The 27,737-nt window shown below is 63.7% G+C and overlaps 2 protein-coding genes across 3 annotated transcripts in view; one reads left to right on the forward strand and one right to left on the reverse strand.

Moving 5' to 3' along the window:
• LOC132805506 (uncharacterized) lies at positions 1 to 22,304 on the forward strand. The gene is made up of 4 exons (XM_060820619.1): positions 1 to 45; positions 283 to 324; positions 7,523 to 9,407; positions 22,120 to 22,304. Exons 1-4 carry the CDS (start codon positions 1 to 3, stop codon positions 22,302 to 22,304), a joined length of 2,157 nt encoding a protein of 718 aa, XP_060676602.1.
• Positions 1 to 23,974, reverse strand: part of cers2a (ceramide synthase 2a) — a 49,224-nt gene extending 25,250 nt beyond the window's left edge. The window contains exon 1 of one of the 2 annotated variants that reach the window (XM_060820697.1): positions 23,952 to 23,974. In XM_060820697.1, coding sequence (XP_060676680.1) covers positions 23,952 to 23,956 — 5 coding nt within the window. In that variant the 5' untranslated portion in view covers positions 23,957 to 23,974. Of the gene's footprint in view, positions 1 to 22,686; positions 22,816 to 23,951 lie in introns of those variants that run through there. The other variant, XM_060820698.1, reaches the window with a different exon arrangement.
• Positions 23,975 to 27,737: the final 3,763 nt, after the last annotated feature.

Here is a 27,737-nt window from a genome sequence, read left to right on the forward strand (position 1 = left end):
ATGGTCTCAGAGAGAGAGAGAGAGAGAGAGAAAAGAAAGAGAGAGAGAGAGAGAGAGAGAGAAGAAAGAGAGAGAGAGAGAAGAAAGAGAGAGAGAGAGAAGAAGAGAGAGAGAGAGAGAAAGAGAGAGAGAGAGAGAGAGAGGAAAGAGAGAGAGAGAGAGAGAGGAAAGAGAGAGAGAGAGAGAGAGGAAAGAGAGAGAGAGAGAGAGAGGAAAGAGAGAGAGAGAGAGAGAGGAAAGAGAGAGAGAGAGAGAGAGGAAAGAGAGAGAGAGAGAGAGAGGAAAGAGAGAGAGAGAGAGAGAGGAAAGAGAGAGAGAGAGAGGAAAGAGAGAGAGAGAGAGAGAGAGAGAGAGAAGGAGAGAGAGAGAGAGAAGGAGAGAGAGAGAGAAGGAGAGAAGGAAGGAGAGAGAGAGAGAGAGAAGGAGAGAGAGAAAAGAGAGAGAGAGAGAGAAAAGAGAGAGAGAGAGAGAGAGAAAAGAGAGAGAGAGAGAGAGAAAGAGAGAGAGAGAGAAGAGAGAGAGAGAGAAGAGAGAGAACTCGCAAAGGTTAGATAGGGGCAGTGGCTTCAGGGAGGATGACACGGAGTTAACAACGAAAAACAGGGAGAAGCAGACGAGAAGGGAGGAGAATTAGTGACTTATTTGAAACGGTCAGTGCAGAGGAGGAGGGGGGACAGCGTGTTACTGTACAGAGGGCTCTTTCATTATATCAATCACAGAACGTTGGCCACGACAGGCACAGAACATCACTCGGAAAGGAAATGCACTGCTGGCCTTCAGAGAGTCACGCAACACGGAAACAGACCCTTCGGCCCAACGTGTATAGATATCCCAATCCAATCTAGTCCCATTTGCCAGCACTTGTCCCATCTCCCTCCAAACCCTATCCATAATTCCCAAGTTTTCAATGCTGTCAGTGTACCAGCCCCCGCCACTTCCTCTGGCACCTCATTCCACACACGTACCACCCTCTGTGTGGAATAGTTGCCCCTCCACTCACTTACCCCCCCCCCATCCCAATCCTCGAGCTTCTGGACTCCCCCACCCTGGGGAAAAGACCTCGTCTATTCACCCTACCCAGGCCCCCCCTCCCCTGAGGAAGGGGCAATGCTCCAAAAGCTTGCTGGACTCTGACCTGGTGACCTCTGACCATGCCCCTTCAAGATTTGTTAAATCTCTCAAAAAGGTCACCCCCTCAACCCTCCTCCACTCCAGGAGAGAAATGACCCAGCCTCTCCTTCTAACTCAACCATTTCTCCCCCCTCCCTATTCCCAGCAACATCCTGGTCAATCTCTTCTGACCCCTCTCCAGTTTAATAACCTCCTTCCTGTAACAGGGCGACCGGAACTGGACACAGTTCTCCAGACGAGGCTTCACCAATGTCCTGTACAACCCCAACATGACGTCTCTAACTCCTGTACTCAAAGGTCTGAGCGATGAAGGCAAACGTGTTATAAACACCTCCTTAGCCACCCTGTGACGCAAACTTCAAAAGAATTATGTCCCTGAGCCCCTCGGTCTCTCTGCTCTACAACACTACCCAGGGGTCTACTTATCGTTCAATCCCTTTTCCAAAGGTCCAGCCTCCTTTAGTGCATGAGCCTTCGATTCTGAACACCAAACCCATCGGGAAAATCCTCCCCGTGTCTCCATTCCGGTTGGAATTTTATAGGTTTCTCGGAGTTTTCCCTCCCCCTTTCCTGCCAACCCCAGTGAAACCAATACTCGATTAAGGAGGGGTCACGCTTGACAGCAGCTCGGATTGACCAGATTCCTGGGAGAGAGAGAGACGGTGAGAGTGGGAATGTATCTGAGCCTCAGTCCAGAGGGGGGGAGAGGGGGGGAGAGGGGGGGAGAGGGGGGGAGAGAGAGGGGGAGGGAGAGAGAGAGGGGGAGGGAGAGAGAGGGGGAGGGAGAGAGAGGGGGAGGGAGAGAGAGGGGGAGGGAGGGAGGGAACCAGACGAGGGAGAGAGAGACAGAGTGCGCGCCAGACAAGGGAGACAGAGACCGCGCGCCAGACGAGGGAGAGAGAGAGCGCGTGCCAGAGGAGACAGACAGAGCGCCCCAGAGGAGGGAGACAGACAGCACGCGCCAGACGAGGGAGAGAGCGAGATTGCGCGCCAGACGAGGGAGAGGGACAGGGGATGCGCGCGCCAGCCGAGACAGAAAGAGAGCGCACGTAGAGGAGGGAGAGAGCGAGAGCGCGCGCCTGAGGAGGGAGACACAGAGCGCACGCCTGAGGAGGGAGAGAGAGCGCACGCGTCCAGACGGGGGAGAGAGAGAGAGAGAGCGCGCGCCAGACGAGGGAGAGAGAGAGAGAGAGAGAGCGCGCGCCAGACGAGGGAAAGAGAGAGAGCGCGCGCGCGCCAGACGAGGGAGACAGAGAGTGCGCGCGCCAGAGGAGGGAGAGGGACAGAGGATGCGCGCGCCAGGCGAGGGAGGGAGACCGAGAGAGAGCGCGCGTGCGCCAGATACGGGGGAAGAGAGCGAGCGCGCGCCAGAGGAGGGTGACAGAGAGCGCGCGCCAGAGGAGGGTGACAGAGAGCGCGCGCCAGAGGAGGGTGACAGAGAGCGCGCGCCAGAGGAGGGTGACAGAGAGGGCGAGGGGGAGAGGGCGAGCGCGCGCGCGCGCCAGGCGAGGGGGAGAGGGCGAGCGCGCGCGCGCGCCAGGCGAGGGGGAGAGGGCGAGCGCGCGCGCCAGACGAGGGAGACAGCGCGCGCCAGACGAGGGAGACAGCGCGCGCCAGACGAGGGAGACAGCGCGCGCCAGACGAGGGAGACAGCGCGCGCCAGACGAGGGAGACAGCGCGCGCCAGACGAGGGAGACAGCGCGCGCCAGACGAGGGAGACAGCGCGCGCCAGACGAGGGAGACAGCGCGCGCCAGACGAGGGAGACAGCGCGCGCCAGACGAGGGAGACAGCGCGCGCCAGACGAGGGAGACAGCGCGCGCCAGACGAGGGAGACAGCGCGCGCCAGACGAGGGAGACAGCGCGCGCCAGACGAGGGAGACAGCGCGCGCCAGACGAGGGAGACAGCGCGCGCCAGACGAGGGAGACAGCGCGCGCCAGACGAGGGAGACAGCGCGCGCCAGACGAGGGGGAGGGTGAGAGAGCACCAGACGAGGGGGAGAGAGCGCGCGCGCACCAGTCGAGGGAGAGAGCACGCACTCGTCCAGACGGGGGACAGAACGAGCGCGCGCAGACGAGGGAGAGAGAGAGCGCACGCCAGACGAGGGAGAGAGAGCGGGCACGCACCAGACAAGCGAGACAGCGCGCACGCGTCCAGCCGGGGGAGAGAACGAAAGCGCACCAAAGGAGGGAGAGAGCGAGCATGCGCCAGATTAGGGAGAGGGAGAGAGCGAATGTGTGCCAGATGAGGGAGGGAGAGAGCGAGCGCGCGCCAGAAGAGGGAGAGAGTGAAAGCGCGCCAGAGGAGGGAGAGAGCGAGAACGCGCCTGATAATGGAGAGCGAGAGAGAGAGAGCGCACGCCAGGTGAGGCAGAGAGAGCGCTCGTGCGCGTCCAGATGGGGGAAGAGAGCGAGCGCGCGCCAGACGAGGGAGAGGGCGAGAGTGCGCACCAGATGAGGGAGGGGCACAGGGGATGAGCGCGCCAGCCAAGAGAGACGGAGCCAGACGAGGGAGAGAGGGCGCCAGATGAGGGAGAGAGAGAGAGAGCGCACGCCAGAGGAGGGAGACAGAGTGCGCGCGCCAGACAAGGGATTGAGAGAGCGCGCGTGCACCAGTCGGGGGAGAGAGAGAGAGCACGCACTCGTCCAGACAGGGGACGTAACGAGCGCGCGCAGACGAGGGAGAGAGATAGCGCGCGCCAGATGACGGAGAGAGAGCGGGCGTGCACCAAAGGAGGGAGAGAGCGAGCACGTGCCAGATGAGGGAGAGGGAGAGAGCGAGCGTGCGCGCCAGAGGAGGGAGAGAGCGAGCGTGCGCGCAGGAGGAGGGAGAGAGCGAGCGTGCGCGCGCGCAGGAGGAGGGAGAGAGAGAACGCGCCAGATAATGGAGAGAGAGAGAGAGAGACAGCGCGCCAGACGAGGGAGAGAGAGAGCGCGCGCCAGACGAGGGAGAGAGAGAGAGCGCGCGTCCAGACGGGGGAAGAGAACGAACGAGCACCAAAGGAGGGAGAGAGCGAGCACGTGCCAGATGAGGGAGAGGGAGAGAACCAGCGTGCGCGCCAGAGGAGGGAGACAGAGTGCGCGCCAGATAATGGAGAGAGAGAGAGAGAGAGAGAGAGAGAGAGAGAGAGAGAGAGAGAGAGAGAGAAAGCACGGCCAGACGAGGGAGACAGAGCGCGCGCCTGACAAGGGAGAGAGTGTGAGTGCGCACCAGACGAGGGAGAGGGCGAGTGCGCGCACCAGATGAGGGAGGGGCACAGGGGATGAGCGCGCCAGCCAAGAGAGAAAGAGAGCACATGCCAGAGGAGAGTGAGCGAGAGCGCGCGCCAGACGAGGGAGAGAGTGAGAGCGCGCGCGCCAGATGAGGCAGAGGGAGAGAGCGAATGTGTGCCAGACGAGGGAGAGGGAAAGAACGCGCCAGATAATGGGGAGAGAGAGAGAGAGAGAGAGAGAGAGACAGAGACAGAGAGACAGACGAGGGAGAGAGAGAGCGCGAGCGCGCGTCCAGACGGCGGAGCGAGCGAGCGCCCGCCAGAGGAGGGAGACAGAGAGCGCCCGCCAGAGGAGGGAGAGGGACAGAGGATGCACGCGCCAGCCGAGAGAGAAATAAAGCGCACCCCAGAAAACAGAGAGAGAGTGAGGAGGGAGACAGAGAGCGCGTGCCAGACGAGGGACCGAGCGAACGCGCGCCAGGCGAGGGAGAGAGAGCGCGCGCGCGCCAGGCGAGGGAGAGAGAGCGCGCGCGCGCCAGGCGAGGGAGAGAGAGCGAGGGGGAGAGAACCAGCGTGCGCGCCAGAGGAGGGAGACAGAGTGCGCGCCAGATAATGGAGAGAGAGAGAGAGACAGAGAGAGAGAGAGAGAGAGAGAGAGAGAGAGCGCGGCCAGACGAGGGAGACAGAGTGCGCGCCAGATAATGGAGAGAGAGAGAGAGAGAGAGAGAGACAGAGAGAGAGAGAGAGAGCGAGAGCGCGTCCAGACGGGGGAAGAGAACGAACGAGCACCAAAGGAGGGAGAGAGCGAGCACGTGCCAGATGAGGGAGAGGGAGAGAGCGAGCGTGCGCGCCAGAGGAGGGAGAGAGAGAGCGTGCGCGCCAGAGGAGGGAGAGAGCGAGCGTGCGCGCCAGAGGAGGGAGAGAGCGAGCGCGCGCGCGCCAGAGGAGGGAGAGAGGGAGCGCGCGCGCCAGACGAGGGAGAGAGGGAGCGCGCGCGCCAGACGAGGGAGAGAGGGAGCGCGCGCGCCAGACGAGGGAGAGAGGGAGCGCGCGCGCCAGACGAGGGAGAGAGGGAGCGCGCGCGCCAGACGAGGGAGAGAATGAACGAGCACCAAAGGAAGGAGAGAGCGAGCACGCGCCAGATGAGGGAGAGGGAGAGAGCGCGCGCGCCAGACGAGGGAGAGAGAGAGCGCGCGCGCCAGACGAGGGAGAGAATGAACGAGCACCAAAGGAAGGAGAGAGCGAGCACGCGCCAGATGAGGGAGAGGGAGAACGTGCGCGCCAGAGGAGGGAGAGAGCGAGCGTGCGCACCAGAGGAGGGAGAGAGAGAGAACGCGCCAGATAATGGAGAGAGAGAGAGAGAGCGCGCCAGATAATGGAGAGAGAGAGAGAGAGCGCGCCAGACGAGGGAGAGAGGGAGCGCGCGCGCCAGACGAGGGAGAGAGAGAGCGCGCGCGCCAGACGAGGGAGAGAGAGAGCGCGCGCGCCAGACGAGGGAGAGAGAGAGCGCGCGCGCCAGACGAGGGAGAGAGAGAGCGCGCCAGACGAGGGAGAGAGGGAGCGCGCGCGCCAGACGAGGGAGAGAGAGAGCGCGCGCGCCAGACGAGGGAGAGAGAGAGCGCGCGCGCCAGACGAGGGAGAGAGAGAGCGCGCGCGCCAGACGAGGGAGAGAGGGAGCGCGCGCCAGACGAGGGAGAGAGAGAGCGCGCGCGCCAGACGAGGGAGAGAGAGAGCGCGCGCGCCAGACGAGGGAGAGAGGGAGCGCGCGCGCCAGACGAGGGAGAGAGAGCGCGCGCGCCAGACGAGGGAGAGAGAGAGAGCGCGCGCGCCAGACGAGGGAGAGAGAGAGCGCGCGCGCCAGACGAGGGAGAGAGAGAGCGCGCGCGCCAGACGAGGGAGAGAGAGAGCGCGCGCGCCAGACGAGGGAGAGAGAGAGCGCGCGTGCCAGACGAGGGAGAGAATGAACGAGCACCAAAGGAAGGAGAGAGCGAGCACGCGCCAGATGAGGGAGAGGGAGAACGTGCGCGCCAGAGGAGGGAGAGAGCGAGCGCGCGCGCCAGACGAGGGAGAGAGCGAGCGCGCGCGCCAGACGAGGGAGAGAGAGAGCGCGCGCGCCAGACGAGGGAGAGAGAGAGCGCGCGCGCCAGACGAGGGAGAGAGAGAGCGCGCGCGCCAGACGAGGGAGAGAGAGAGCGCGCGCGCCAGACGAGGGAGAGAGAGAGCGCGCGCGCCAGACGAGGGAGAGAGAGAGCGCGCGCGCCAGACGAGGGAGAGAGAGAGCGCGCGCGCCAGACGAGGGAGAGAGAGAGCGCGCGCGCCAGACGAGGGAGAGAGAGAGCGCGCGCGCCAGACGAGGGAGAGAATGAACGAGCACCAAAGGAAGGAGAGAGCGAGCACGCGCCAGATGAGGGAGAGGGAGAACGTGCGCGCCAGAGGAGGGAGAGAGCGAGCGCGCGCGCCAGAGGAGGGAGAGAGAGAGAACGCGCCAGATAATGGAGAGAGAGAGAGAGAGCGCGCCAGATAATGGAGAGAGAGAGAGAGAGCGCGCCAGACGAGGGAGAGAGAGAGAGAGAGCGCGCCAGACGAGGGAGAGAGGGAGCGCGCGCGCCAGACGAGGGAGAGAGGGAGCGCGCGCGCCAGACGAGGGAGAGAGGGAGCGCGCGCGCCAGACGAGGGAGAGAGGGAGCGCGCGCGCCAGGCGAGGGAGAGAGAGAGAGAGAGAGCGCGCCAGACGAGGGAGAGAGGGAGCGCGCGCGCCAGACGAGGGAGAGAGAGAGCGCGCGCGCCAGACGAGGGAGAGAATGAACGAGCACCAAAGGAAGGAGAGAGCGAGCACGCGCCAGACGAGGGAGAGGGAGAACGTGCGCGCCAGAGGAGGGAGAGAGCGAGCGTGCGCACCAGAGGAGGGAGAGAGAGAGAACGCGCCAGATAATGGAGAGAGAGAGAGAGAGCGCGCCAGACGAGGGAGAGAGAGAGAGAGAGCGCGCCAGACGAGGGAGAGAGAGAGAGAGAGCGCGCCAGACGAGGGAGAGAGAGAGAGAGAGCGCGCCAGACGAGGGAGAGAGGGAGAGAGCGCGCGCGCCAGACGAGGGAGAGAGAGAGCGCGCGCGCCAGACGAGGGAGAGAGAGAGCGCGCGCGCCAGACGAGGCAGAGACCGAGAGAGCGCGCCCGCCAGACGAGGCAGAGACCGAGAGAGCGCGCCCGCCAGACGAGGCAGAGACCGAGAGAGCGCGCCCGCCAGACGAGGCAGAGACCGAGAGAGCGCGCCCGCCAGACGAGGCAGAGACCGAGAGAGCGCGCCCGCCAGACGAGGCAGAGACCGAGAGAGCGCGCCCGCCAGACGAGGCAGAGACCGAGAGAGCGCGCCCGCCAGACGAGGCAGAGACCGAGAGAGCGCGCCCGCCAGACGAGGCAGAGACCGAGAGAGCGCGCCCGCCAGACGAGGCAGAGACCGAGAGAGCGCGCCCGCCAGACGAGGCAGAGACCGAGAGAGCGCGCCCGCCAGACGAGGCAGAGACCGAGAGAGCGCGCCCGCCAGACGAGGCAGAGACCGAGAGAGCGCGCCCGCCAGACGAGGCAGAGACCGAGAGAGCGCGCCCGCCAGACGAGGCAGAGACCGAGAGAGCGCGCCCGCCAGACGAGGCAGAGACCGAGAGAGCGCGCCCGCCAGACGAGGCAGAGACCGAGAGAGCGCGCCCGCCAGACGAGGCAGAGACCGAGAGAGCGCGCCCGCCAGACGAGGCAGAGACCGAGAGAGCGCGCCCGCCAGACGAGGCAGAGACCGAGAGAGCGCGCCCGCCAGACGAGGCAGAGACCGAGAGAGCGCGCCCGCCAGACGAGGCAGAGACCGAGAGAGCGCGCCCGCCAGACGAGGCAGAGACCGAGAGAGCGCGCCCGCCAGACGAGGCAGAGACCGAGAGAGCGCGCCCGCCAGACGAGGCAGAGACCGAGAGAGCGCGCCCGCCAGACGAGGCAGAGACCGAGAGAGCGCGCCCGCCAGACGAGGCAGAGACCGAGAGAGCGCGCCCGCCAGACGAGGCAGAGACCGAGAGAGCGCGCCCGCCAGACGAGGCAGAGACCGAGAGAGCGCGCCCGCCAGACGAGGCAGAGACCGAGAGAGCGCGCCCGCCAGACGAGGCAGAGACCGAGAGAGCGCGCCCGCCAGACGAGGCAGAGACCGAGAGAGCGCGCCCGCCAGACGAGGCAGAGACCGAGAGAGCGCGCCCGCCAGACGAGGCAGAGACCGAGAGAGCGCGCCCGCCAGACGAGGCAGAGACCGAGAGAGCGCGCCCGCCAGACGAGGCAGAGACCGAGAGAGCGCGCCCGCCAGACGAGGCAGAGACCGAGAGAGCGCGCCCGCCAGACGAGGCAGAGACCGAGAGAGCGCGCCCGCCAGACGAGGCAGAGACCGAGAGAGCGCGCCCGCCAGACGAGGCAGAGACCGAGAGAGCGCGCCCGCCAGACGAGGCAGAGACCGAGAGAGCGCGCCCGCCAGACGAGGCAGAGACCGAGAGAGCGCGCCCGCCAGACGAGGCAGAGACCGAGAGAGCGCGCCCGCCAGACGAGGCAGAGACCGAGAGAGCGCGCCCGCCAGACGAGGCAGAGACCGAGAGAGCGCGCCCGCCAGACGAGGCAGAGACCGAGAGAGCGCGCCCGCCAGACGAGGCAGAGACCGAGAGAGCGCGCCCGCCAGACGAGGCAGAGACCGAGAGAGCGCGCCCGCCAGACGAGGCAGAGACCGAGAGAGCGCGCCCGCCAGACGAGGCAGAGACCGAGAGAGCGCGCCCGCCAGACGAGGCAGAGACCGAGAGAGCGCGCCCGCCAGACGAGGCAGAGACCGAGAGAGCGCGCCCGCCAGACGAGGCAGAGACCGAGAGAGCGCGCCCGCCAGACGAGGCAGAGACCGAGAGAGCGCGCCCGCCAGACGAGGCAGAGACCGAGAGAGCGCGCCCGCCAGACGAGGCAGAGACCGAGAGAGCGCGCCCGCCAGACGAGGCAGAGACCGAGAGAGCGCGCCCGCCAGACGAGGCAGAGACCGAGAGAGCGCGCCCGCCAGACGAGGCACGTGCCAGACGAGGCAGAGACCGAGAGCGCGCGCGCCAGACGAGGCAGAGAGAGAGCGCGCGCGCCAGACGAGGCAGAGAGAGAGAGCGCGCGCGCCAGACGAGGCAGAGAGAGCGCGCGCGCATGCGTCCAGATGGGGGAGAGGGCGTAGGCGCGCGCCAGACGAGGGAGAAGGACAGGTGATGCGCGCGCCAGCCAAGACAGAAAGAGAGCGCGCGCCAGAGGAGGGGGAGAGAGCGCGCGCCAGAGGAGGGAGACAGAGAGCGCGCGACAGACAAGGGAGAGAGCGAGAGCGCGTGCGAGACGAGGGAGAGAGAGAGCACGCGCGCCAGATGAGGCAGAGAGAGCGCGCGCGCATGCGTCCAGATGGGGGAGAGGGCGAGAGAGCGCGCCAGACGAGGGAGAGGGACAGGTGATGCGCACGCCAGAGGAGGGAGACAGAGAGCGCCTGCCAGAGGAGGGAGAGGGACAGAGGATGCGCGCGCCAGCCGAGAGAGAAAGAGAGCGCACGCCAGACGAGGGAGAGAGCGAGAGCGCACGCCAGACGAGGGAGACAGAGAGCGCGCGCGCCAGATGAGGCAGAGGGAGAGAGCGAATGTGTGCCAGACGAGGGAGAGAGAGAGCGCGCGTGCCAGACGAGGCAGAGAGAGCGCGCGCGCATGCGTCCAGATGGGGGAAGAGGGCGAGAGCGCGCGCCAGACGAGGGAGAGGGACAGGTGATGTGCGCGCCAGCCAAGACAGAAAGAGAGCGCGCGCCAGAGGAGGGGGAGAGAGCGCGCGCCAGAGGAGGGAGACAGAGAGCGCGCGACAGACAAGAGAGAGAGCGAGAGCGCGTGCGAGACAAGGGAGAGAGAGAGAGCGCGCGCGCCAGATGAGGCAGCCAGCGCGCGCATGCGTCCAGATGGGGGAGATGGCGAGAGAGCGCGCCAGACGAGGGAGAGGGACAGGTGATGCGCACGCCAGAGGAGGGAGACAGAGAGCGCGCGCCAGACGAGGGAGAAAGAAAGCACACGCCAGACGAGAGAGAGAGCGAGCGGCGCCAGACGAGGGAGAGAGCGCGCACGCGCGCCAGACGAGGAAGAGGGCGAGAGCGCACGCCAGACGAGGGAGAGGGACAGAGGATGCGCGCGCCAGCCGAGAGAGAAAGAGAACGCACGCCAGACGAGGGAGAGAGCGAGAGCGCGCGCCAGAGGAGGGAGAGAGAGAGAGAGAGCGAGAGCGCGCGCCAGAGGAGGGAGAGAGAGAGAGAGAGCGAGAGCGCGCGCCAGACGAGGGGGAAGAGAGCAGGCGCGCGCGCCAGACGAGGGGGAAGAGAGCAGGCGCGCGCGCCAGACGAGGGGGAAGAGAGCAGGCGCGCGCGCCAGACGAGGGGGAAGAGAGCAGGCGCGCGCGCCAGACGAGGGGGAAGAGAGCAGGCGCGCGCGCCAGACGAGGGGGAAGAGAGCAGGCGCGCGCGCCAGACGAGGGGGAAGAGAGCAGGCGCGCGCGCCAGACGAGGGGGAAGAGAGCAGGCGCGCGCGCCAGACGAGGGGGAAGAGAGCAGGCGCGCGCGCCAGACGAGGGGGAAGAGAGCAGGCGCGCGCGCCAGACGAGGGGGAAGAGAGCAGGCGCGCGCGCCAGACGAGGGGGAAGAGAGCAGGCGCGCGCGCCAGACGAGGGGGAAGAGAGCAGGCGCGCGCGCCAGACGAGGGGGAAGAGAGCAGGCGCGCGCGCCAGACGAGGGGGAAGAGAGCAGGCGCGCGCGCCAGACGAGGGGGAAGAGAGCAGGCGCGCGCGCCAGACGAGGGGGAAGAGAGCAGGCGCGCGCGCCAGACGAGGGGGAAGAGAGCAGGCGCGCGCGCCAGACGAGGGGGAAGAGAGCAGGCGCGCGCGCCAGACGAGGGGGAAGAGAGCAGGCGCGCGCGCCAGACGAGGGGGAAGAGAGCAGGCGCGCGCGCCAGACGAGGGGGAAGAGAGCAGGCGCGCGCGCCAGACGAGGGGGAAGAGAGCAGGCGCGCGCGCCAGACGAGGGGGAAGAGAGCAGGCGCGCGCGCCAGACGAGGGGGAAGAGAGCAGGCGCGCGCGCCAGACGAGGGGGAAGAGAGCAGGCGCGCGCGCCAGACGAGGGGGAAGAGAGCAGGCGCGCGCGCCAGACGAGGGGGAAGAGAGCAGGCGCGCGCGCCAGACGAGGGGGAAGAGAGCAGGCGCGCGCGCCAGACGAGGGGGAAGAGAGCAGGCGCGCGCGCCAGACGAGGGGGAAGAGAGCAGGCGCGCGCGCCAGACGAGGGGGAAGAGAGCAGGCGCGCGCGCCAGACGAGGGGGAAGAGAGCAGGCGCGCGCGCCAGACGAGGGGGAAGAGAGCGAGCGCGCGCGCCAGACGAGGGGGAAGAGAGCGAGCGCGCGCGCCAGACGAGGGGGAAGAGAGCGAGCGCGCGCGCCAGACGAGGGGGAAGAGAGCGAGAGAGAGAGCGTGGCAGAGGAGGGAGAGCGAGAGTGCGCGCCAGACGAGGGGGAAGAGAGCGAGAGCGCGCGCCAGACGAGGGGGAAGAGAGCGAGAGCGCGCGCCAGACGAGGGGGAAGAGAGCGAGAGCGCGCGCCAGACGAGGGGGAAGAGAGCGAGAGCGCGCGCCAGACGAGGGGGAAGAGAGCGAGAGCGCGCGCCAGACGAGGGGGAAGAGAGCGAGAGCGCGCGCCAGACGAGGGGGAAGAGAGCGAGCGCGCGCCAGACGAGGGGGAAGAGAGCGAGAGAGAGAGAGCGTGGCAGAGGAGGGAGAGCGAGAGTGCGCGCCAGACGAGGGGGAAGAGAGCGAGAGCGCGCGCCAGACGAGGGGGAAGAGAGCGAGAGCGCGCCAGACGAGGGGGAAGAGAGCGAGAGAGAGAGAGAGCGCGTGGCAGAGGAGGGAGAGCGGGCGCGCGCGCCAGACGAGGGGGGAAGAGAGCGGGCGCGCGCGCCAGACGAGGGGGGAAGAGAGCGGGCGCGCGCGCCAGACGAGGGGGAAGAGAGCGGGCGCGCGCGCCAGACGAGGGGGAAGAGAGCGGGCGCGCGCGCCAGACGAGGGGGAAGAGAGCGGGCGCGCGCGCCAGACGAGGGGGAAGAGAGCGGGCGCGCGCGCCAGACGAGGGGGAAGAGAGCGGGCGCGCGCGCCAGACGAGGGGGAAGAGAGCGGGCGCGCGCGCCAGACGAGGGGGAAGAGAGCGGGCGCGCGCGCCAGACGAGGGGGAAGAGAGCGGGCGCGCGCGCCAGACGAGGGGGAAGAGAGCGGGCGCGCGCGCCAGACGAGGGGGAAGAGAGCGGGCGCGCGCGCCAGACGAGGGGGAAGAGAGCGGGCGCGCGCGCCAGACGAGGGGGAAGAGAGCGGGCGCGCGCGCCAGACGAGGGGGAAGAGAGCGAGAGAGAGAGCGTGGCAGAGGAGGGAGAGCGAGAGCGCGCGCCAGACGAGGGGGAAGAGAGCGAGAGCGCGCGCGCCAGACGAGGGGGAAGAGAGCGAGCGCGTGCCAGACGAGGGGGAAGAGAGTGAGCGTGCGCCAGACGAGGGGGAAGAGAGCGAGAGAGAGAGAGCGTGGCAGAGGAGGGAGAGCGAGAGTGCGCGCCAGACGAGGGGGAAGAGAGCGAGAGCGCGCGCCAGACGAGGGGGAAGAGAGCGAGAGCGCGCCAGACGAGGGGGAAGAGAGCGAGCGCGCGCCAGACGAGGCAGAGAGCGAGAGAGAGAGAGAGCGTGGCAGAGGAGCGAGAGAGCGAGCGCGCGCCAGACGAGGGGGAAGAGTGCGAGAGAGAGAGAGAGCGCGTGGCAGAGGAGGGAGAGCGAGAGCGCGCGCCAGACGAGGGGGAAGAGAGCGAGAGCGCGCGCCAGACGAGGGGGAAGAGAGCGAGCGCGCGCCAGACGAGGCAGAGAGCGAGAGAGAGAGAGAGCGTGGCAGAGGAGCGAGAGAGCGAGCGCGCGCCAGACGAGGGGGAAGAGAGCGAGAGAGAGAGAGAGCGCGCGGCAGAGGAGCGAGAGAGCGAGCGCGCGCCAGACGAGGCAGAGAGCGAGAGAGAGAGCGAGCGTGGCAGAGGAGCGAGAGAGCGAGCGCGCGCCAGACGAGGCAGAGAGCGAGAGAGAGCGAGCGAGCGCGCGCCAGACGAGGCAGAGAGCGAGAGATAGAGCGAGCGAGCGCGCGCCAGACGAGGCAGAGAGCGAGAGAGAGAGAGAGAGCGTGGCAGAGGAGCGAGAGAGCGAGCGCGCGCCAGACGAGGCAGAGAGCGAGAGAGAGAGAGAGAGCGTGGCAGAGGAGCGAGAGAGCGAGCGCGCGCCAGACGAGGCAGAGAGCGAGAGAGAGAGCGAGCGTGGCAGAGGAGCGAGAGAGCGAGCGCGCGCCAGACGAGGCAGAGAGCGAGAGAGAGCGAGCGAGCGCGCGCCAGACGAGGCAGAGAGCGAGAGATAGAGCGAGCGAGCGCGCGCCAGACGAGGCAGAGAGCGAGAGAGAGAGAGAGAGCGTGGCAGAGGAGCGAGAGAGCGAGCGCGCGCCAGACGAGGCAGAGAGCGAGAGAGAGAGAGAGCGTGGCAGAGGAGCGAGAGAGCGAGCGCGTGCCAGACGAGGCAGAGAGCGAGAGAGAGAGAGAGCGTGGCAGAGGAGCGAGAGAGCGAGCGCGCGCCAGACGAGGCAGAGAGCGTGGCAGAGGAGCGAGAGCGCGAGCGCGCGCCAGACGAGGCAGAGAGCGAGAGAGAGAGAGCGAGCGAGCGCCCGCCAGACGAGGTAGAGAGCGAGAGAGAGAGAGAGAGCGAGCGAGCGCGCGCCAGACGAGGCAGAGAGCGAGAGAGAGAGAGCGAGCGAGCGCGCGCCAGACGAGGGAACGAGGGAGCGAGAGAGAGAGCGTGCGCGCGTCAGACGAGGGAGCGAGAGAGCGTGCGCGCGCCAGACGAGGGAGCGAGAGAGCGAGCGCGCGCCAGACGAGGGAGCGAGAGAGAGAGCGCGCGCCAGACGAGGGAGCGAGAGAGCGTGCGCGCGCCAGACGAGGGAGCGAGAGAGCGTGCGCGCGCCAGACGAGGGAGCGAGAGAGATGGAGCGTGTGCCAGACAGGGGAGTGAGAGCAAGAGAGTGCGCGCCAGATAAGATAGCACACGTGCCTGATGAGCGCGCGCGCGCGCCCGACGAGGGAGAGAGCAAGATCACGCGCGCCAGATGAGGGGGAGGGAGGGAGGGAGAGAGAGAGAGCGCCAGACGAGCGTGAGAGAGAGAGGGAGCGCGCGCGCCAGACGAGCGTGAGAGAGAGAGGGAGCGCGCGCGCCAGACGAGGGGGAAGAGAGCAGGCGCGCGCGCCAGACGAGGGGGAAGAGAGCAGGCGCGCGCGCCAGACGAGGGGGAAGAGAGCAGGCGCGCGCGCCAGACGAGGGGGAAGAGAGCAGGCGCGCGCGCCAGACGAGGGGGAAGAGAGCAGGCGCGCGCGCCAGACGAGGGGGAAGAGAGCAGGCGCGCGCGCCAGACGAGGGGGAAGAGAGCAGGCGCGCGCGCCAGACGAGGGGGAAGAGAGCAGGCGCGCGCGCCAGACGAGGGGGAAGAGAGCAGGCGCGCGCGCCAGACGAGGGGGAAGAGAGCAGGCGCGCGCGCCAGACGAGGGGGAAGAGAGCGAGCGCGCGCGCCAGACGAGGGGGAAGAGAGCGAGCGCGCGCGCCAGACGAGGGGGAAGAGAGCGAGCGCGCGCGCCAGACGAGGGGGAAGAGAGCGAGAGAGAGAGCGTGGCAGAGGAGGGAGAGCGAGAGCGCGCGCCAGACGAGGGGGAAGAGAGCGAGAGCGCGCGCCAGACGAGGGGGAAGAGAGCGAGAGCGCGCGCCAGACGAGGGGGAAGAGAGCGAGAGCGCGCGCCAGACGAGGGGGAAGAGAGCGAGAGCGCGCGCCAGACGAGGGGGAAGAGAGCGAGAGCGCGCGCCAGACGAGGGGGAAGAGAGCGAGAGCGCGCGCCAGACGAGGGGGAAGAGAGCGAGCGCGCGCCAGACGAGGGGGAAGAGAGCGAGAGAGAGAGAGCGTGGCAGAGGAGGGAGAGCGAGAGTGCGCGCCAGACGAGGGGGAAGAGAGCGAGAGCGCGCGCCAGACGAGGGGGAAGAGAGCGAGAGCGCGCCAGACGAGGGGGAAGAGAGCGGGCGCGCGCGCCAGACGAGGGGGAAGAGAGCGGGCGCGCGCGCCAGACGAGGGGGAAGAGAGCGGGCGCGCGCGCCAGACGAGGGGGAAGAGAGCGGGCGCGCGCGCCAGACGAGGGGGAAGAGAGCGGGCGCGCGCGCCAGACGAGGGGGAAGAGAGCGGGCGCGCGCGCCAGACGAGGGGGAAGAGAGCGGGCGCGCGCGCCAGACGAGGGGGAAGAGAGCGGGCGCGCGCGCCAGACGAGGGGGAAGAGAGCGGGCGCGCGCGCCAGACGAGGGGGAAGAGAGCGAGAGAGAGAGCGTGGCAGAGGAGGGAGAGCGAGAGCGCGCGCCAGACGAGGGGGAAGAGAGCGAGAGCGCGCGCCAGACGAGGGGGAAGAGAGCGAGCGCGTGCCAGACGAGGGGGAAGAGAGTGAGCGTGCGCCAGACGAGGGGGAAGAGAGCGAGAGAGAGAGAGCGTGGCAGAGGAGGGAGAGCGAGAGTGCGCGCCAGACGAGGGGGAAGAGAGCGAGAGCGCGCGCGCCAGACGAGGGGGAAGAGAGCGAGAGCGCGCCAGACGAGGGGGAAGAGAGCGAGCGCGCGCCAGACGAGGCAGAGAGCGAGAGAGAGAGAGTGCGTGGCAGAGGAGCGAGAGAGCGAGCGCGCGCCAGACGAGGGGGAAGAGTGCGAGAGAGAGAGAGAGCGCGTGGCAGAGGAGGGAGAGCGAGAGCGCGCGCCAGACGAGGGGGAAGAGAGCGAGAGCGCGCGCCAGACGAGGGGGAAGAGAGCGAGCGCGCGCCAGACGAGGCAGAGAGCGAGAGAGAGAGAGAGCGTGGCAGAGGAGCGAGAGAGCGAGCGCGCGCCAGACGAGGGGGAAGAGAGCGAGAGAGAGAGAGAGCGCGCGGCAGAGGAGCGAGAGAGAGAGCGCGCGCCAGACGAGGCAGAGAGCGAGAGAGAGAGCGAGCGTGGCAGAGGAGCGAGAGAGCGAGCGCGCGCCAGACGAGGCAGAGAGCGAGAGAGAGCGAGCGAGCGCGCGCCAGACGAGGCAGAGAGCGAGAGATAGAGCGAGCGAGCGCGCGCCAGACGAGGCAGAGAGCGAGAGAGAGAGAGAGAGCGTGGCAGAGGAGCGAGAGAGCGAGCGCGCGCCAGACGAGGCAGAGAGCGAGAGAGAGAGAGAGAGCGTGGCAGAGGAGCGAGAGAGCGAGCGCGCGCCAGACGAGGCAGAGAGCGAGAGAGAGAGCGAGCGTGGCAGAGGAGCGAGAGAGCGAGCGCGCGCCAGACGAGGCAGAGAGCGAGAGAGAGCGAGCGAGCGCGCGCCAGACGAGGCAGAGAGCGAGAGATAGAGCGAGCGAGCGCGCGCCAGACGAGGCAGAGAGCGAGAGAGAGAGAGAGAGCGTGGCAGAGGAGCGAGAGAGCGAGCGCGCGCCAGACGAGGCAGAGAGCGAGAGAGAGAGAGAGCGTGGCAGAGGAGCGAGAGAGCGAGCGCGTGCCAGACGAGGCAGAGAGCGAGAGAGAGAGAGAGCGTGGCAGAGGAGCGAGAGAGCGAGCGCGCGCCAGACGAGGCAGAGAGCGTGGCAGAGGAGCGAGAGCGCGAGCGCGCGCCAGACGAGGCAGAGAGCGAGAGAGAGAGAGCGAGCGAGCGCCCGCCAGACGAGGTAGAGAGCGAGAGAGAGAGAGAGAGCGAGCGAGCGCGCGCCAGACGAGGCAGAGAGCGAGAGAGAGAGAGCGAGCGAGCGCGCGCCAGACGAGGGAACGAGGGAGCGAGAGAGCGTGCGCGCGTCAGACGAGGGAGCGAGAGAGCGTGCGCGCGCCAGACGAGGGAGCGAGAGAGCGTGCGCGCGCCAGACGAGGGAGCGAGAGAGCGTGCGCGCGCCAGACGAGGGAGCGAGAGAGCGTGCGCGCGCCAGACGAGGGAGCGAGAGAGATGGAGCGTGTGCCAGACAGGGGAGTGAGAGCAAGAGAGTGCGCGCCAGATAAGATAGCACACGTGCCTGATGAGCGCGCGCGCGCGCCCGACGAGGGAGAGAGCAAGATCACGCGCGCCAGATGAGGGGGAGGGAGGGAGGGAGAGAGAGAGAGCGCCAGACGAGCGTGAGAGAGAGAGGGAGCGCGCGCGCCAGACGAGCGTGAGAGAGAGAGGGAGCGCGCGCGCCAGACGAGCGTGAGAGAGAGAGGGAGCGCGCGCGCCAGACGAGCGTGAGAGAGAGAGGGAGCGCGCGCGCCAGACGAGCGTGAGAGAGAGAGGGAGCGCGCGCGCCAGACGAGCGTGAGAGAGAGAGGGAGCGCGCGCGCCAGACGAGCGTGAGAGAGAGAGGGAGCGCGCGCGCCAGACGAGCGTGAGAGAGAGAGGGAGCGCGCGCGCCAGACGAGCGTGAGAGAGAGAGGGAGCGCGCGCGCCAGACGAGCGTGAGAGAGAGAGGGAGCGCGCACCAGTCGGGGTAGCGAGAGTGAGCGCACGCCAGACGGGGGATTGAGAGAGAGAGAGCACGCGCCAGACGAGAGAGCGAGAGAGAGAGTGCGCGCCAGACGAGAAAGCAAGAGAGATGGAGCGCGCGCCACTCGGGAGAGCGAGAGCACGCACCAGACGAGGGAGAGAGCAAGAGCGCGCCAGACGAGGGAGCGAGAGCTTCGCGCACGCGCAAGGCGGGGGAGCGAGAGAGCGCCCGTGCACCAGATGAGAGAGGATACGCGCCTGACGAGACTCCGAGATTGCGCGCCTGACGGAAGGAGAGAGCGAGATCGCGCGCGCCAGTCGAGGGAGAGAGCGAGCGCACGCACGCGTGCCAGACGGGGGTGGGGGGGGGAAAGAGAGAGAGAGAGCGAGAGAGAGAGAGCGAGAGAGAGAGAGCGAGAGCCAGACGGGGGAGCGAGAGAGAGAGAGCGCGCCAGATGAGAAAGAGAGCACGTGCGCCAGATGAGCGAGCGAGAGAGATGGAGCGCGTTCCAGGTGGGGGAGCGAGAGAGAGCGCGCGCACGCCAGACGGGGGAGCAGGAGAGAGTGCGCGCACGCCAGACGAGGGAGCAGGAGAGAGTGCGTGCGCGCCAGACGGGGGAGCGAGAGAGCGTGCGCACGCCAGACGGGGGAGCGAGAGGGCGCGTGCGCACTCCAGACAGGGGAGCGAGAGGGTGCGCGTGCCCGACGAGGGAGCGAGAGAGAGACAGCACGCCAGATGAGAGAACGAAAGATAGAGCGCGCACCAGACAGGGGAGCGAGAGAGACAGAGCAAGCGAGAGAGATGGAGCGCATGCCAGACAGGGGAGCAAGAGCGAGAGAGTGCGTGCCAGATGAGAGAGCACACGCGCCTGACGAGAGTGCGTGCGCCAGACGAGACTCCGAGATGCGCGCCTGACGGAAGGAGAGAGCGAGATCGCGCGCGCCAGACAAGGGAGAGAGGGAGAGAGCGAGAGAGAGAGAGCGCGCGCCAGACGGGAGAGCGAGAGCACGCACCAGACGAGGGAGAGAGCAAGAGCGCGCCAGACGGGGGAGCGAGCGAGTGCGCGCCAGATGAGAGAGCACACGCGCCTGACGGAGGGAGAGAGCGAGATCACGCGCGCACGCCAGACGGGGGAGCGAGAGAGAGAGAGAAAGAAAGAGCGCGCGCGCCAGACGGGGGAGCGAGAGCGCGTGCGCGCGCCAGACGAGGGAGCGAGAGCGCGTGCGCGCGCCAGACGAGGGAGCGAGAGCGCGTGCGCGCGCCAGACGAGGGAGCGAGAGAGCGTGCGCGCGCCAGACGAGGGAGCGAGAGAGCGTGCGCGCGCCAGACGAGGGAGCGAGAGAGCGTGCGCGCGCCAGACGAGGGAGCGAGAGAGATGGAGCGTGTGCCAGACAGGGGAGTGAGAGCGAGAGAGCGCGCGCCAGATAAGTGAGCACACGTGCCTGATGAGCGCGCGCGCGCCCGACGAGGGAGAGAGCGAGATCGCGCGCGCCAGATGAGGGGGAGGGAGGGAGAGAGAGAGAGCCAGACGAGCGCGAGAGAGAGAGGGAGCGCACGCGCCAGACGAGCTTGAGAGAGAGAGGGAGCGCGCGCCAGACGGGGTAGCGAGAGTGAGCGCGCGCCAGACGAGGGAGCGAGAGAGCGCGCCCGCCAGACGGGGGACCGAGAGAGCACGCGCGCGCGCGCCAGACGTTGGGGAAGCGAGAGAGCGCACGTGCACCAGATGAGAGTGAGAGAGTGCGCGCCAGATGAGAGAGCGCACGCGTCTGACGAGAGTGCGCGCGCCAGACGGAAGGAGAGGGCGAGATCGTGCGGGCCAGATGAGGGAGAGAGCGAGATCGCGCGGCGGCAGACGAGGGAGCGAGAGCGCGCAAAGCGCCAGACGGCGGGGAGAGAGCGAGCGCACGCCAGACGGGATAGCAAGAGAGCGCGCTCGTGAGCCAGACAGGGGAGCGAGAGTGCGCGCGCGCCGGACGGAAGGAGAGCGCGAGATCGTGCGCGTGCGCCAGACGAGGGAAGGAGAGAGCGAGATCGCGCACGCCAGACGAGGGAAGGAGAGAGAGAGAGAGAGAGAGCGAGAGCGCGCGCGCGTGTGCCAGATGAGAGAGTGAGAGAGAGAGAGAGAGAGAGAGAGAGAGAGCGCGCGCCAGACGCGAGGGAGAGAGAGAGCGGGGAGGAGACAGAGAGAGAGCGAATTGAGATGAGAGACCGAGCGTGAGACAAGAGACAGAGAGAGAGAGAGAGAGAGCACACGAGACGAGAGCACGAGTGCGAGAGGAGAGAGAGCGTGTTTTTGTACACAACTAACACCGACCAGCACGGAGATTTCAGATCGACGCTCCCTCTGCCAGAACCCAATCACCCAAAGATTACAAAGATCAAAAGGCATCATCCCAGCAATTATCTCGTGGCTCTTTGTGGGATCCTGCTGTGTACGCAGAGTGCAAACTGTATGGGGGTTGGGATGCAGGGAGCATTTTGAAGGTGTGACAGGGGCTACACAAATAGCCAAGCTTCCTGTAGAGCACCAGCAAGCCGCCTCCTGTCACAATCTGCTCAGCCAGGGCCTGGAGGCTAGATGAAGGCAGAGGGGTGGTTGTTGTTGTCTGCATGGACTCCAGCAAGATCTCAGGCCCAGACCGTTCACTGGTCAGGAAGGTTAGATCAGATGGGATCCAGGGACAGTGAGTCAACTGGATACACTGTGGTGGAGGGTTGTTTTTCAGACTGGAGGCCTGTGACCAGTGGAGTGCCACAAGGATCGGTGCTGGGCCCATTTATATTCCATTTATATAAATGATTTGGATGTGACCATAAGAGGTACAGTTAGTAAGTTGGCAGATGACCCCAAAATTAGAGGTGTAGTGGACAGCGAAGAGGATTACCTCAGATTACAACAGGATCTGGACCAGATGGGCCAATGGGCTGAGAAGTGGCAGATGGAGTTTAATTCAGATAAATGCGAGGTGCTGCATTTTGGGAAAGCAAATCTTAGCAGGACTTATACACTTAATGGTCAGGTCCGAGGGAGTGTTGCTGAACAAAGAGACCTTGGAGTGCAGGTTCATAGCTCCTTGAAAGTGGAGTCACAGGTAGATAGGATAGTGAAGGCAGCGTTTGGTATGCTTTCCTTTATTGGTCAGAGTATTGAGTACAGGAGTTGGGAGGTCATGTTGCGGCTATACAGGATATTGAGGAGTTATATTTAGAATACGGTGTACGATTCTGGTCTCCCTGCTATAGGAAGGATGTTGTGAAACTTGAAAGGGTTCAGAAAAGATTTACCAGGATGTTGGGGGGTTTGAGCTACAGGGAGAGGCTGAACAGGCTGGGGCTGTTTTCCCTGGAGCGTCGGAGGCTGAGGGGGTGACCTTATAGAGGTTTATAAAATTATGAGGGGCATGGATAGGGTAAATAGACAAAGTCTTTTCCTGGGGGAGTCCAGAACTAGAGGGGAATAAGTTTAGGGTGAGAGGGGAAAGGGACCCAAAGGGCAACTTTTTCACACAGAGGGTGGTACGTGTGTGGAATGAGCTGCCAGAGGAAGTGGTGGGGGCTGGTACAATGACAGCATTTAAAAGGCATCTGGATGGGGAGATGGATAGGAAGGGTTTGGAGGGAGATGATTTTGTAGGAGAAAGTGAGGACTGCAGATGCTGGAGATCAGAGCTGAAAATGTGTTGCTGGAAAAGCGCAGCAGCTCAGGCAGCATCCAAGGAGGAGAATCGACGTTTCGGGCAGGAAGAAGGGCCCACGCCTGAAACGTTGACTCTCCTGCTCCTTGAATGCTGCCTGACCTGCTGCGCTTTTCCAGCAACACACTTCCAGCTTTTGGTGGGATATGAGCCAAGTGCTGGCAAGTGGGACTAGTTCCGTTTCGGAAACCTGGTTAGCACGGACGAGTTGGGCCGAAGGGTCTGTCTCAGTGCTGTAAGACTCTAGATTTAGGATCCAAGTGCTCGAACCCGCACATGGATTCTAAACTGGCAGCAACCGAGGAGTCATCTCATATTGTCCAAACTCGAGAGAGTATTGCGGGGGGGGGGGGGGGCGTGAGGAAATCCTACAGTCTTTCCCCCAGTCTGGGCCTACACGTGACTCCTAACCGCGCCCTGTACCACAGCCGAACACACGGAGAACGTGGAACAATGGACCCCTCCGCCACGCAGGGATTGCGGACTTTCTCCCACAACCTTCACCCCCGCAGGATTGAGACGGGATGCTCCAATCCAGAAAGCGGGGGGAGGGGGGCCTGACACGCACGCCATTCGGCCCCTCGAGCCTGCTCCATCCTCCACTCCCACTTTGCTGCCCCCCTTTCCCCTCGATTCCCTTCCTGATTTGGAGAAGCAGCAAAAAATCTATCTCAGCCTCGGCAGCCCCCTGCCGTGAAGATTCACACCTTATTAAGTTGTGGGGAGGGGGGGAGAACGCCAAGTTCCGACACAGGGAGAGCTCAGGAGGACAACATTACTGGCTTTTTAAAAAAGAAACACACACAACACTCACACACAACACACAGCGCACACACAGGAAGAATGTCAGAGCCCGGGAGGAGTTGGAATTTCAAGTAAAGGCCTGGAGGTACAGAAATCCGTTAGCTGTGTTCCTGGCCCGATGCCTCTCAGGAAGTTATGCCAACAGAATGCGGCAGGCAATAAGTCTGCCCTGTCGCAGTTAGGGAACCACAGGCCAGAAGTTAGGAATCCCACACAGGCTTTCTGGCCTAGTCGCCTCAGGCTCCATTGCGGCCTACTCTCTGACACACAATTACCCGTCTTGTTTCTGGGTGGGTGTCCGGGAAGGGGTTCGACATTAAAACCGAAGCTGTGACTGATTTCACATCCCCCCTCCAACACTCGGTTATTTCTCTAAGGAAGACAGGACGTGAGAGATTGTCGGTCTGGTGAAGGCGAGTGAGATCCCTCTGTATTAACCCGTCAAGTACTGTTCTCAAGTTCATAACCTTGAGAGGATATGACTGACCGAAAAGGGATTAGAGGACAGGATGGTGTTAACTTGCTGAATCCCTAGAGCTAGAGGAGACTGGGGAACGAGTTAGCTACGGAGTCAAGCTTCCTCTACACTGACTCTCCCCATCAAACACTCACAGGACAGGGACAGGGACAGCACAGGGTGAGATACGAAGTAAACCTTCCACAAAACTGTCTCCCATTAAACACTCCCAACACAGGAGTAGGTACAGAGTGACACCCGGTACACTGCCACACACAACAAGCACCCCCAAGAAAGGCGCAGCATGGGGTGAGATACAGAGTAAAGCTCCCTCTACACTGTCTCCCCCCCCCCATCCCAGGAACAGGGACAGCACAGGGCTAGATACAGAGTAAAGCTCCCTCTACACTGTCCCCCTCCTTCCCAGGGACAGGGACAGCACGGGGTTAGATACAGGTTAAAGCTCCCTCTACACTGTCCCCCTCATCCCAGGGACAGGGACAGCATGGGGTTAGATACAGAGTAAAGCTCCCTCTACACTGTCCCCCCCCATCCCAGGGACAGGGACAGCACGGGGTTAGATACAGAGTAAAGCTCCCTCTACACTGTCCCCCACATCCCAGGGACAGGGACAGTACAGGGTTAATTACAGAGTAAAGCTCCCTCTACACTGTTTCCCCCCCCCATCCCAGGGACAAGGACAGGGACAGCACGGGGTTAATTACACAGTAAAGCTCCCTCTACACTGTCCCCCCCCATCCCAGGGACAGGGACAGCACGGGGTTAATTACAGAGTAAAGCTCCCTCTACACTGTCCCCACCCCATCCCAGGGACAGGGACAGGGACAGCACGGGGTTAGATACAGGTTAAAGCTCCCTCTACACTGTCCCCCTCATCCCAGGGACAGGGACAGCACGGGGTTAATTAGAGTAAAGCTCCCTCTACACTGTCCCCCTCATCCCAGGGACAGGGACAGCACGGGGTTAATTACAGAGTAAAGCTCCCTCTACACTGTCCCCCACATCCCAGGGACAGGGACAGCACGGGGTTAGATACAGAGTAAAGCTCCCTCTACACCATACCCCATCAAACTGAAAGAAAGTGATCTCTTGCCTGACAGCTGCTTCTTCTGACAAAGACTGAAATGGGCTGGGAGGAGGCACTGGCCCTGACTCATCCTGAATCATTCCGAGAACCACTGTCAGCTCCGAGGTCAGGGCCTGACTCATCCCTGCCCCGTACCCGAGGGGGGGACTTGGTGAATGCCTGGCTCCGGGCCTTCAGGCCTGCCCGCTCAGCGCCGTCATCCAGACGCAAGGTTGAGGCAAGTCGCTAGTGAGACACATTCTTAAAATAAAACTATTTGAAGGAACGTCGCTGTCTGACTCCACAACGGTTCAAACACCATCCTGAAAACCAAGCTGTGGGCCATTCAATCCTGCTTTCTTACCGCAACCATGTTTGCCTGAGCTCAGAATCACAGATTCCCCACAGTGTGGAAACACAGGCCCTTCGGCCCAATCAGTCCATGCCAACCCTTCAAAGAGTAACCCACCCTGACCCATTCCCCTGCCCGATTATTGACCTCTGACTAATGCACCTGACCTACACATCCCTGAACACTAGCATGGCCAACCCACCCTAACCTGTACATCCCTGGGCACTGTGGGACAATTTAGCATGGCCAACCCACCCTAACCTGTACATCCCTGGTCACGAGGGGACAATTTAGCATGGCCAATCCACCCTAACCTGCACATCCCTGGGCACTAGGGGACAATTTAGCATGGCCAATCCACCCTAACCTGTACATCCCTGGGCACTACGGGACAATTTAGCATGGCCAACCCACCCTAACCTGTACATCCCTGGGCACTACGGGACAATTTAGCATGGCTAATCCACCCTAACCTGCACATCCCTGGGCACTATGGGACAGTTTAGCATGGCCAACCCACCCTAACCTGCACATCCCTGGGCACTATGGGACAATTTAGCATGGCCAATCCACCCTAACCTGCACATCCCTGGGCACTATGGGACAGTTTAGCATGGCCAACCCACCCTAACCTGCACATCCCTGGGCACTATGGGACAATTTAGCACGGCCAATCCACCCTAACCTGCACATACCTGGGCACTATGGGACAATTTAGCATGGCCAACCCACCCTAACCTGTACATCCCTGGGCACTGTGGGACAATTTAGCATGGCCAACCCACCCTAACCTGTACATCCCTGGTCACGAGGGGACAATTTAGCATGGCCAATCCACCCTAACCTGCACATCCCTGGGCACTAGGGGACAATTTAGCATGGCCAATCCACCCTAACCTGTACATCCCTGGGCACTACGGGACAATTTAGCATGGCCAACCCACCCTAACCTGTACATCCCTGGGCACTACGGGACAATTTAGCATGGCTAATCCACCCTAACCTGCACATCCCTGGGCACTATGGGACAGTTTAGCATGGCCAACCCACCCTAACCTGCACATCCCTGGGCACTACGGGACAATTTAGCATGGCTAATCCACCCTAACCTGCACATCCCTGGGCACTATGGGACAATTTAGCATGGCCAACCCACCCTAACCTGCACATCCCTGGGCACTATGGGACAATTTAGCATGGCCAATCCACCCTAACCTGCACATCCCTGGGCACTATGGGACAGTTTAGCATGGCCAACCCACCCTAACCTGCACATCCCTGGGCACTATGGGACAATTTAGCACGGCCAACCCACCCTAACCTGCACATCCCTGGGCACTATGGGACAATTTAGCACGGCCAACCCACCCTAACCTGCACACCCTGGGCACTATGGGACAATTTAGCATGGCCAATCCACCCTAACCTGCACATCCCTGGGCACTATGGGACAATTTAGCATGGCCAATCCACCCTAACCTGCACATCCCTGGGCACTATGGGACAATTTAGCATGGCCAATCCACCCTAACCTGCATATCCCTGGGCACTACGGGACAATTTAGCATGGCCAATCCACCCTAACCTGCACATCTTTGGACTGTGGAAGGAAATCAGAGCACCCGGAGGGAATCCACGCAGACAACGGGAAAGGTGCAAACTCCAGACAGTCACCCGGAGGCTGGGATCGAACCTGGGTCCCTGGCGCCGTGAGGCAGTGGTGCTAACCACTGAGCCGCGGTGCTGCTGCAGCGCTGACAGTGAGGCTGAGACCTGCTAGTGGTTGCCTCAGGGTCAGGTCCGATCTGTTTGGGAAACCCACAAACACACCCGCGTGGGAGCAACCACAAATGGAGAGCCCTCAGTCCCTTCCCCGAATGCTCTGTCAGTCAGTCAGGGAGGTATCATTACAGGGAACTCCCTCCTCCTCCTCTCTTCCCCCAACTTGCTCTCCACGCCAAGACTCTAGAAATTCTGGAAAGAGTGAATGTCGATAAGTCCCCTGGGCCTGATGGCATTTATCCTCGGATTCTCTGGGAAGCAAGGGAGGAGATTGCAGAGCCTTGATTTTTATGTCCTCGTTGTCTACAGGGATAGTGCCAGAAGACTGGAGGATCGCAAATGTGGTTCCCTTGTTCAAGAAGGGGAGTAGGGATATCCCTAGTAACTATAGGCCGGTGAGTCTCACTTCTGTTGTGGGCAAAGTCTTAGAGAGAATTGTAAGGGATAGGATTTATGAACATCTGGACAGGAATAATGTGATCAAGGATAGTCAGCATGGTTTGTGAAGGGCAGGTCATGCCTCACAAACCTTATTGAATTCTTTGAGAAGGTGACTAAGGAGGTGGACGAGGGTAAAGTGGTAGATGCAGTGTATATGGATTTTAGTAAGGCGCTTGATAAGGTTCCCCTTATACGGAGGGATAGCATTGAGGGGGAGTTGGGGGTTTGGATTAGGAATTGGCTGGCTGGAAGAAGACAGAGGGTAGTAGTTGATGGTAAAGGTTCATCTTGGAGTGCAGTTACCAGCGGTGCTCCGCAAGGATCTGTTTTGGGACCATTGCTGTTTGTCATTTTTGTAACTGACCTGGAGGAGGGGCTAGAAGGTTGGGTGAGCAAGTTTGCGGATGATACGAAAGTCGGTGGAGTTGTTGACAGTGAGGAAGGATGTGGCAGGTTACAGCAGGATATAGATAAGCTGCAGAGCTGGGCAGATAGGTGGCAAACGGAGTTCAATGTAGCTAAGCGTGAAGTGATTCACTTTGGTAAGAGTAACAAGAAAATGGAGTACTGGGCTAATGATTGGATACTTGGTGGTGTGGATGAGCAGAGGGATCTTGGTGTCCATGTACACAGATCTCTGAAAGTTGCCACCCAGGTAAATAGTGCTGTGAAGAAGGCATATGGCGTATTGGCTTTTATTGGTAGAGGAATTGAGTTCCGGAGTCCTGAGGTCATGTTGCAGTTGTATAAGACTCTGGTGCGGCCGCATCTGGAGTATTGTGTGCAGTTTTGGTCGCCATACTATAGGAAGGATGTGGAGGCACTGGAACGGGTGCAGAGGAGGTTTACCAGGATGTTGCCTGGTTTGGTAGGAAGATCGTATGAGGAAAGGCTGAGGCACTTGGGGCTGTTCTCATTGGAGAAAAGAAGGTTGAGAGGTGACTTGATAGAAGTGTACAAGATGATTAGGGATTTAGATAGGGTTGACAGTGAGAACCTTTTTCCACGTATGGAGTCAGCTATTACGAGGGGGCATAGCTTTAAATTAAGGGGTGGTAGGTATAGGGCAGATGCTCGGGGTAGATTCTTTACTCAGCGGGTTGTGAGTTCATGGAATGCCCTGCAGTAGCAGTGGTGGACTCTCCCTCTATATGGGCATTTAAACGGGCATTGGATAGGCATATGGAGGAAAGTGGGCTAGTGTAGG

Source organism: Hemiscyllium ocellatum, chromosome 50 (genome assembly GCF_020745735.1).
Source record: "Hemiscyllium ocellatum isolate sHemOce1 chromosome 50, sHemOce1.pat.X.cur, whole genome shotgun sequence".
In the NCBI taxonomy this organism is placed as follows: Eukaryota; Metazoa; Chordata; class Chondrichthyes; order Orectolobiformes; family Hemiscylliidae; genus Hemiscyllium; species Hemiscyllium ocellatum.